General features: G+C 60.5%; 1 protein-coding gene across 3 annotated transcripts in view; it reads left to right on the top strand.

Moving 5' to 3' along the window:
* SIK3 (SIK family kinase 3) overlaps positions 1 to 9,055 on the top strand; it is a 58,346-nt gene extending 49,291 nt beyond the window's left edge. For all 3 annotated transcript variants that reach the window (XM_019512361.1, XM_019512378.1, XM_019512369.1), the window contains 6 exons: positions 174 to 531; positions 1,197 to 2,062; positions 4,970 to 5,133; positions 5,805 to 5,937; positions 6,451 to 6,621; positions 7,070 to 9,055. In XM_019512361.1, the coding sequence (XP_019367906.1) occupies positions 174 to 531; positions 1,197 to 2,062; positions 4,970 to 5,133; positions 5,805 to 5,937; positions 6,451 to 6,608 (1,679 nt within the window). In that variant the 3' untranslated portion in view covers positions 6,609 to 6,621; positions 7,070 to 9,055. The remainder of the gene's footprint in view (positions 1 to 173; positions 532 to 1,196; positions 2,063 to 4,969; positions 5,134 to 5,804; positions 5,938 to 6,450; positions 6,622 to 7,069) is intronic.
* Positions 9,056 to 10,263: the final 1,208 nt, after the last annotated feature.

The following is a 10,263-nucleotide window of genomic DNA, read 5'->3' on the forward strand; positions in this document are numbered from 1 at the left end:
GCACCGTGGCATAGCACTGCTGGCACCTTGCCTAAAACCATGGCTGTGTCCGGTGCGCAGACCCAGGACGCGTGTGGCCCAGACTAGCCCCAGGCTCTGGGTAGGGTTGAACAGAGCTTGCTCTGGAGCCTTGCAGCCACGAAGCGCAGGTACTGAGGGCTGGTTCTCCACAGGTGCAGCCTCACAGTCCCAGTTCCAGGGGATGCCTTCCCACAATGCAATCTTCCAGCAGTCAGGGAACTGCTCTCCTCCCCCCAACATGGCGCTGACGTGCATGGGCATGCCGCAGTCGGCGCAGCAGCAGCAGGTCACCATCCAGGTGCAAGAGCCTGGTGACGTGCTCAGCAGCAGCCTCCTGCAGGGAGCGGCGGTGGCAGGGCAGGGCATGGCCTCTCACCCCCGAGCCATGGCCATCAACCCAAGTGCCAATCAGATCCAGATGCACCATCGCGCCAACCTGATAGCCTCGCTCGCCTACGGTCACCGGCCGCTGTCCAAGCAGCTCAGTGCCGACAGCGCCGAGTCGCACAGGTAAGGCAGCACTTGTGCCCTGCTGGCCTGGGGACAGGGAGGGGCAGGAGAGAAGAGAGCTGCACTCAGATGAGGCCTCTGGAGCCTAGTGCCCGGGGGCAGCCTTCCAGCTTGCTGGGCACAGCTCTCCCTGCCAGCCGCAGGGAGTCAGCTGAGACCACTGCCAGCCCCTGCTCGGTAGCAAGGGCCTGTGCCCTAGTTAGCAGGGGAGAAGGAGGGTGCAGGCTGCGTGGCTTGTTCGTGACAGCACGCACAGCTTTCCCAAGCTGCCCTTTGTTCTCATACTGGTGGGGGCATCCACTAGCCTTGCGAGGTCTGAGACCTGCACTTCCCTGACTCCGTTCGCTCCGGCATCCCCAGGTCTCTGCAGGGGTGTCAGGCACCTCTCAGTCGCAAGCACTCCCTTCAGAGTGTGACACGAGGCCTGTGCTCCCCTGGAGTGCAGGTACGCTGCCGCCTCAGCTCTCCCCAAAGCTGGTGCTCTGTGCCAGCTATCTGTCCCCTGGGTGGAAATGCAGCGGGCTCCAAGCACGCCCCAGATCCACTACGTGGACGCATCCAGAGAAGAGAGCAGGAGCAGCCTGGGAGCCTGCCTCGGGGTGCCCGAGTGTTGGGGTGGTTGTCTGGAGCGGCTGGCCCACAATCCCTGTCTGTGTTGCTTGCAGTCTGAATGTGAACCGGTATCCCCCCACGAACTACGACCAGGTGCACTTACACCCCCACCTGTTCCCCGAGCAGTCCCGCGTCTCTCCCAGTAACTACAGCCCGTCAGCGGGAACGGGGTTCTCCCCCGTGCAGCAAGCCCTCAAAGTTCCTCAGCTTGACCAGTTCCCCAGCTTCCCTCCGAGCACGCAGCAGCAGCAGCAGCAGCAGCACTACACGGCATCAGCACTACAGCAGGCCCTACTGTCCCCGACGCCCCCAGATTACAGCCGACACCAGCAGGTACCACACATCCTCCAGGGACTGCTCTCCCCCCGGCACTCGCTCACGGGGCACACGGACATGCGGCTGCCCCAAGCAGAATTTGCACAGCTCATCAAACGGCGGCAGCAACAGCAGCAGCAGCAAGAACTGCAAGAACTGCTGAGGCACATGAGCCAAGGCGACGCGGGGAGCATGGGCGCCAGCTTGCCGGAGCGTCAGTCGTTGTCTTTGCCTTACCAGAACGCTGACGCGTACCCGTCGCATGGCAGTCCCCAGCATCTCCTAAAAATCAGGGTGCAAGAATGTATCCAGCAGGTCCCTGCGTCAGTGCCGCATGGATACGCACACCAGCCGGCCCTGGTCCATTCGGAGAGCATGGAGGAGGACTGTGCCTGCGAAGGGGGGAGGGATGGCTTCCCCGACAGTAAGAGTTCCAATGCGCTGACCAAAGGTTGCCATGAGAGCCCACTGCTCTTAAACGCGGGAGGACAGGAGGACCCAGACTCTGTGCTAGGAACTGCTAGCCCCGCACAGGAGCTGGGGACGCACCATTACAGACACCAGCCAGCGGCCGGGTTCAGTAGGAGTAAGGTACCCAGCAGAGGTAAGTCCCCTTGCTGCGCTCGCATGTGCGAAGCAGCCTCTGCCCCACTTGGGCTTGGCTCGTGTGTGTCCACCCAGCTGGGCGAGGCAGTTGGGACGTGCCTGACAACGTGGCACGGGCCGTATTCCTTTGGCTTTGGAGGCCTTGGGTCCTCCAAAAGGCTGCTGCCACGTACTTGCTAGAGAGGTGCAGCACACCGAGTTCCCACATGGTCTTGAGACAAGGAGCAAAGCAACGGGCTGACTTCTTTTAATGCAAAGGTGCATCCTTCCAGGGAAGCAAGCTCCAGGTGTCTAGACCTAGCCTCCTGCCCAGCCTTCCCAACACTACCCGGGCCTGGCTACAGAACCCTTTCCCCTGCAGCAGCGAGGTCTGCCTCCTTGAAGGCCATCAGCCTCATCTTGGCACCCGCCTTGTGCGGGTGCTGTGCCTGGCGCAGGAAGCAGCACAGGTCATCTGGGCTGCTGTCCTGTCACACTCCTTGTAGCGTGTACATTTGGCATGCCCTGAGCTGTGGGGGATGTGCATATGAAAGGAAAGAAATAGGCTTGGGCAAGGACTGCCTCCTTCCCCCATGGCCCCTCAGGCTGCCCTGGGTTGGCGGCTCTCGGGTCCCAGCTCTGTGGCCCTGCCAGACCTTGCATTCTCTCCTGGCCTCAGATGTCCAGGCACAGAAAGTAGAGGGCTGCCTGGTGTGAGGTGGCCTGCGGACAGTGCTGGTGCCTGCTCTTGCTGACCTGGGCAGCTCTTCACGTGGACAGAGCTAGACAAACTGCTTGTCCAACAGGTAGAATAAGTTAACGAGCCACAAAGAGACTTCCTGCCTTGCTGGTTAGTCTGCTGAAGCCCTGGTGTGTGGGGAGGGGACCGCAGACAGGGGAGCTTCAGCAGTGAGTGTGGACCTGTAGATCTGCGTTGTGCAAGCTGCCTGGGGAGGGAGGTGCTATGCACACAAGTGTGCTCACCTGGACTAAATGTGCCTGCAGAGGAGTGCTCTCACCCCAGGCTAGTCCCACCAGCTGGCTTACCTTTCCTGCTGCCCCATTCAGGGCAGCCCCCCGTGTTCCCAGGAGCTCTGTGCAGGCAAGGATGAGGTGAGGGTGCCTTCCCATGGCCAGGCCTGCACAGCTGCACTGAAGTTCCTTGGCGTTCCCCACAGCAGGGGAGCAGGCCAGGCTGCCATGGCCTGCTCCTCCGCTGCTGCTGTCCTGTGCCAAAGCCGTTTGTACAGGCAGGGGAAGCAGGCTGCTGGCAGTGGCAGGCCCGTGGGCACAGCTCACTCGGACAACTGCGAAGGCCGTGTGAGCAGCGGCCAGTATGGTACGTGGGTGGCAGCTCACTCTCCTCCAGCTCTGCCCAACCTGCCGTTTTCCAGGGAGCTCGTGTTTGCCTCTTTTTGTCCACGAAAGTTACACTTTTTTGAGCCACATTTATCCTGGGGACAGGCCAGGCCAGCTTGGGGCTGCGGCAGAGCCACACTCTCACAGTAAGAGACCTGCATGCCCGTGGTACGAGGTGGTTTCTGATCCCCTTCCAAAGCCAATGGGACAGGTGAAGTGGAGGGGAACAACAATGGAGGCATGGTCCAAGCAGACAGGCTGGCAGCTGGACCTCTGGCTTGGTGTCATGCCACGGAGGATTTGAATGCAGGCACTGTGCCCCACAGAAGGCGAGCGCGCTAGATCATGCACCAGCCGCCCTCAGAGCCAGGGCTCTTTGGTGCAGAGGGCATCCGTGACTGCTCCATGCCATTGACATGTGGGAGTTGGGGTTCCCCGTTGGGGAAGGGTGGCTCCGTGCTAAGCCCAGCACCTCCCTTTCTTTGGCCTGGGGGACTGCACCTCCCCCAGGCAGCTGGGTCATGTTCCATGTCCCAGGCTGCGCAGCTGCCGGGAAAGAGCGCCAGTCCAAGGCAGAGTTTTAAGGGGCAGGGTCGTCCTCAGAGAAGTTGGAGGGTTGCCTGGCACAGGCAGACCTCCCTGAGCCCGCTCCTGGCATGCACGTGGGGGGCCTGAGCTGCACCACGGACAGCTTGGTCTTGCTGCGTCTACAGCTCTGTCCGGAGAATGGCCTTCCCAGGGCCCAGCAGCATCTCTGCACGCGGGCTGCGCTCAGCACCTTTCTGGCCTCTCGGAGGAAGTTTGCACCTGGGTGTTTTCCACCTGCCGGGAAAGAGCAGAGCTGGCTGCTGGAAGGGAGCGTGTTGTGCGTGGCGGGTTAGTCAGCACCACATGTCCGCGGTGACGCTGGGTCTGTGTGATAAGAAGGTGGCCTTTGCCCTCGGACACTGCAGAGACTGCATAGGCACGGCTGGACTTTGTCAGGCTGAGCCCTCCCCCAAAACTGCTACAAACATGTTTTCTTGACCTCTCGGTGCCATGGCTCCTTGCAGACTGGCCCCTGTGGCACTAATGGCTGGGAGAGGCATCCCTTTCCTGTGCTCTGCTCTGGAGTTAGTGAGGCTGTGAACAGGGCTGGCAGCCCCAGGCACTGTGGGGGCAGTGGGCCACACACTCCCGTGCAGGCATGTTCCCTCCAAGCAGTGTGCTGAGAGGGCTGGTGCTTGCTTTGCTCCGTGTTGTGCCACGTTCTCCTGTCCTGCACTGAGCGTCTGTCCCTGCTGACAGGATCAGAGGCAGCAGTTGTAGGGTGGGTGCAGCCCTCCTGTGGCTTATGGGCTAAGGGGAAGCGGAGCTCCCTTCCTTCCTTCTGAGCACCCGTCTGGGCTGGGAGTCTCATCCCACACTGTCCCGACAGGAGAGAGCAGCTAGCCGAGACCCCTTTTCCCTGGTCAGCACTGCATTGAGCTTGGGGTGGCCAGGGGAGCCCTGCCCCCAGAGTCCCGGTACCCCGTGATCCCTGGCTATACCATGTGCCGCTAACCCCTTCTCTCGTCTGACTCCCAAGAATCTGTCGTAGGGAACTGCCTGGAGCGGAGCTCTCCTGCACAAGCCATGGAGATGCCTGATCACAATGGGTTGAGCTATTCTGCACGACCCGCTGCCTCCGAGCACCCCCGGCCCCGGACCCTGCAGAGGCACCACACCATCCAGAACAGCGACGATGCCTACGTAGGTTTGAAGCAGCTGGCGGTTGCCAGGCCCTTGCCCACCCCCCACGGCACTGTCTGCAGCTGAGTGTGGTGTAGCCCACAGCCAGGACAGGCCCTCTCCTAGGCCTGGGGGAGGTCCCCCCTCTGCCTGAGGGGCCTCTCAGCCACGTGTCCAGCCATGGCTGGAAGGGTTCAAGGGAGGTTTCCTCTCTGGCTGACCAGGCATGGCTGTTCAAGCAGTGCGGTTTCTGCAGGCCTCGCGTTCAGCCTGGGGATGCTTCTGTTACAGTCACTGGAGTGACACAGGGCACAAACTGCGCAGGGGGCAAACAGCCTGGCCCCATGGGAGGGGAGCCCAGCACGGCTGCACCTCGGCCCCCAGGCGGGAGGGAGGGAGCTGCCGCAGCTGGGTCCGGGACGAGGCTGGCTGTGACTGGTGAGGGTGCTGGGAGGACACGTGGACTTGCCAGTCGTAGATGTGTTGGGCCAGAAGGAGCCGTGCACTGCCATCCCTCCCTGCACCGAGGCAGGGTCATGTGCAGCCTGGCTGGTCTGTGGGAGCCTCCAGGGAAGGAGATGGCCCCCGTCCCTTGGTAGCTTGCGGCAGGCATCTGCAGTGCCCCTTTGGTCCTAGTGGGCATTGGGGTGACTGCATGGGGGCCTCATTCCTCTCCTGTTGGTCTCTCCCAGGTGCAGCTGGACAACTTGCCTGGAATGAGTTTGATGGCTGGGAAAGCACTAAGCTCGGCCCGGATGTCCGATGCGGTACTCAGCCAGTCGTCGCTCATGGGCAGCCAGCAGCTCCGCGACAGGGAGAGCGAGGGTAAGGACCTCCCTGGGCTGGGAGGGCATCGGGGGCGCTGGTCTGCTACAGCCGTTCAGACTGATTGTCACTGAGGTCTGAGAGGACCATGCCCATCCCGGGCCTGACCCCCTGCATTGAGCCTGCTGAAGTCTGTGCTGTAGCCCGTGCTGATGTAAAGGGTCCCAGCAATGCAGACCTTGCCATGTCCCGCGGTGTGCGGTCCCAGTAGCAAAGGGGCTGTGCTGTGACAAACTAGGCACCCAATCTGAATCTGTCCAGCCTCGGCATCCACCCACTGGACTGTTGTGGCGCCCACCCACGCCCCTGTCACAGAGCAGCGTGGGAGCACCGGCTGCAGTACGTGCAGCACAGCATGACTGTGTACCTCGCCTCACAGTGCTGAGCTGGTGCAGTCCTGGGTTTGTGACGTGCACAGCGAGGGCCACCCAGCCTTCTGGCTGTGCCTCGCAACCAGCGTTCCAGGTTCCCCGCTTTCCCCACCAACCCTGACATTGCTCTGTGCTCTTGCAGACTGCGGGGAAGGTTTGGAAGATGACGAGCACCCAAATCTAGCTGATGGCAGCCAGCATTTAAACACCTCTTGTTATCCGTCGACCTGTATCACAGACGTGCTGCTGAGCTACAAGCACCCTGAGGTGCCCTTTGGGATGGAGCAGGCTGGGGTGTAACACAGAAGAGGGAGTGAGTATCATCCTTGGTGTGTCTGGTTTTTCCCTATCCATGCGACTGCTCCAGAGCGCTCCCTCTTCTGCCTCCGCGAGCGACCACCTTGTAGGCTGGAGATGTCCTGAGTCTCCTCTGTGCACCTTGTTCAGCTGGGTCAGTCCCAGGCACGGTGCCCAAAGCAGGGGTCATTGCAAAGCTTGTCGGCCAGGCCTCCAGCTGACAGCAGCCCTCGCCTGTGACCCGTGACTTTCAGTAGCTGCTGGACGCGCTCTGGGGGGAGCCGGGCCCTGCAGTCGGTGCAGTGGGTAGCAGTCTCCGGTCGCTGCCGTGAGGTGTGGGGACTGGCCCGTGCACAGCGGGCCTGAGCCAGCAGCGCAGGGCGGGAGCTGGGGGGCCAACAGGACAGTCTGACAGGCCACGCTGGGCACCGCTGTTAATGTGCCTCCGTCTCTCCCCGCCCCAGGTCTTGTGTACAGCTTTGAAATGAAAAGGTCCATTTTAAACCAACAGTATCTAGCAGTGTCGCGCCAAATCGCCATCGTATTTCTGCCCAACTGAAATATCGTGGCTCCCTTCCTCGCAGCTGGTCCGGTCCCTCCGTGTGTCCTCCCTTCGGTTTCTTTGATTTGCCACGTCTGCCTGTCACTCCAGCCGTCACGGAGAGCGCCAGCAAGCTCCACGCAGGGATCCCAGGAGCTGGAGCTTTGCGCTTGGTTCAGAGGGCTGTGAGGGGCAAGGTGCTCGTGGACACGGAGCCAGGCCCTTCCTGCACCCGACTCTGCTGTCAGCCCCATCAGACGCTGCCTTTTCCCAGGAGCGAGTGGGGAGAGGCTGGGCTGGAGCCCGCCCTGAGGGGAAAGGGGCAGGGAGGCCTTTGGGAGCTGTGTCCGTCGGAGAGCAATAAGCGCAGCTCCCCAGCGCCGAGCTGCCGCTGCGTTGGTCCTTCCAGGGGTCCGGCAGACGCCACGTTGCGCAGAACGTCCCACAGGCGGCTGGGGCAGCGCTCCACGTGCAACTCCTTCGTCTCAAACGGTAGCGGGGCCTGGAGCTGCCCTGCTGCAAGACTGGCGCCATCTCCCTCCGCAGCGCCAGCCTTCCCCGCGCGCTGAGCCAGCAGATGGAAGAACACCCAGCAGTGGTGCAATATGCTTTGTGTCTCCTTCGTTTGCTTTAGTCTCGTTTTTCTGTCCTCGTGCTGGAAGGACCATTTCTTCCCCCCCTTTTTATACCTCTTCCTCTCGAGCCCATGTGCAGCCTTCCAGTTCTTTTCCGTTTAGCACAGAGAAGACAGGTCGTTTCTCTTTGCTCCATGAGCTTCTCCTCCTGATCACGTAGGATTTTTTTGGTAAATGTTGTTGTTTTATTATTATTGTTGTTGTTGTTGTTGTTGTTAATAAAAAGGCAAAAGGAATTTGTTTGAGAGAAATTTTTAACTAGATTCTGTTCTATTTGAATTGTGACTTGCACCTTTTGTTCAAAGTATTTTATTCCCTTTCAACAACATTGTACTTGTGACTGGTTTTCCTCCCGTGGCGGACGTGGTGTTCTCCTGTAGACAGTTTCAGGCGTGCAGAGAGCTCTTCTTGGTTGTTCCCTTTTCTTTCATGGACCGATAGTAACCAAAGCCCCCTCCAGCAGCGGGGGGCATGGGGAGTATTTTGTGTCATTGTTGCCTTTGGACCTTTTACAAGCTACAGCTGAAAATTCCTGCGAGTGACTTTTGTTTGAGGAAAGGAAAAATCAATGCAGCCCTCCTGAATTTGCACAGAAGGAAGTGTGAGACCGGCGTGGCCAAGGGGAGTGGGCTGCGGTCGCCATCCTGCTCTGTGGGAACCGTGAGGAGCGGACCTGCACTTGGGAGAGGAGAGGCTGGCGCCCGTGGGGACCAGGCCTCCCGGGCAGCGCCCTGCCCCAGCCCGGTGCCACCGTCTCCGTCCGTGCACGGCTGTACAGTTGCGCTTCCTACGCCAGGGACACGTAGGGGGTGGGCAGGGGCCTGCCGGCGCCCAGCGAGGAGGTACCAAGAAACGCTGCGAGCCTTTTTGCAATCGCTCTGTACCTTTTGGTTTGTTCTCCTTTTGTTTACATGACACTGTATTTCTGGGAGAGTGGAGAGCGCCTCGCGGTGACCATCCAGCTGGGAAGCAGGGACTCGCCGAACCGTGCCATTTCGCAGTATCACACTTTTTTTTTATCATGGCTTTGTATTGTAGTGATCAATACGCGCAGTATATGTTGAATGTATATTAATATACTTTGCTATTATTTCTGTTTTTTGGAAATGTCAGAAGTATTTTTCTTCTTCATTTACGTTGGACTAAAACCGAACGGAACAGAACAGGCGTTTCAGTAAACCTTTAGTCCATTTTTTTTTTTTGTGGGTCACTTGCAACTAGTAACTTAGTTGGACAGTGGGATCATGACAAATAAAACCATGATTATGATCTTATGTGGTCTCTTGTCTGCATTGCTGCGCAGCGCCCGCATAGAAGGGCGTTTGGCCCTGCTAGCCTGAAGTTGGGCAGATTAGCCTGTATGGGGCTGCTGTGGGCTGCTTGCACCCGCCGCACATCCCAGGCTGCTCTCTGTGGTTCATCTGAGCCCCCCAAAACTGGCAAGTGCCCCCCTTCTCTGCCATGCCCAGCAGAAGGCGAGCGCGGCATGCTGAGGGTGGCACCACACGAGCTCAGCGCTGCCAGGATGCTGCAAGCCAGGCGAAGTGCTGGAAAGCACTGGCTGAGGAAGAAGCGGGGCTTGGCGGGTCCCTTCTGCTCCCTCTTTGCACAGAACAGACCACCCGTGCGAGACCAGGTCTTGTACGTTGCGGAGCAGGGCCTCGGTGCCTGCGTGGAGGCAGCTCAGATCGTTGCCTTCTGCCCAAAGTTGGTACCTGCTTCTTGGGAAGGAGCCCTGCGGGTGCGGGCAGCACAGCTGGGCACCGTCTTCCCAGCCTCTGCAGCCCCCAGGGGCAGCAGGTCCAGGGGATACTGGAGTGCCTGCTCCCACAGCTCTTCCTGGCTTCTCTCCCTCGCCTCCCTGCCCTGGGGTGGGAGCTGCTGTGGTCAGTGGCAGCTCTCTGAGCCACCCCAGCCCAGGCCTCCAGGTGCTCCTGGCCTGCCAGGCTTCCCTGTTCCCTTGCACTGCTAAGCTGGGCAGCGCCTGTGGCCTGGGGCCTTCCCAGCGTCTCCTCTGTGACCGCCCATCGTAGGGCAAAGCTCAATGGAGACAATCGCGGGGAGATGCCTAAGAGGACGAGCAGCGGTGGAGGGGGGCAGTTCCCTTGGCAGCGTCCTGCCCTGCAGGGACCGGGATGGTTCTTCCCTGGCCTGGGCACCACGGGCAGAGTGAAGGTGGACAGATAGCGGCTGCTCCAGGTGCCTGCTCATCCTCTGCTGGCTGGCTCGCAGCACCTGGCCCTGGCCAGGACCCAAGTGGCACGGTGGAAGGAGCGAGGCCTGGTTGCCGGGTGCTGCCAGCCTGGGGGGAGACTTGGCATATGTTGGGAAGGAGCATGCAGCTGGCCACGGTGCGCCGCAGGGAGACTTGAGCACGGGGCAGGGCATGGCTGAGAGCCGTGGTCCACAGTGTGGCCTCAGGGTGTCGAACGCCCGAGGATGAAAACCCAGTGCCCCCCCCCCCCCCGCATTCAACCCCGGG

Source organism: Gavialis gangeticus, unplaced genomic scaffold, assembly GCF_001723915.1.
Source record: "Gavialis gangeticus isolate Ggan-Ray unplaced genomic scaffold, GavGan_comp1, whole genome shotgun sequence".
NCBI lineage: Eukaryota > Metazoa > Chordata > Crocodylia > Gavialidae > Gavialis > Gavialis gangeticus.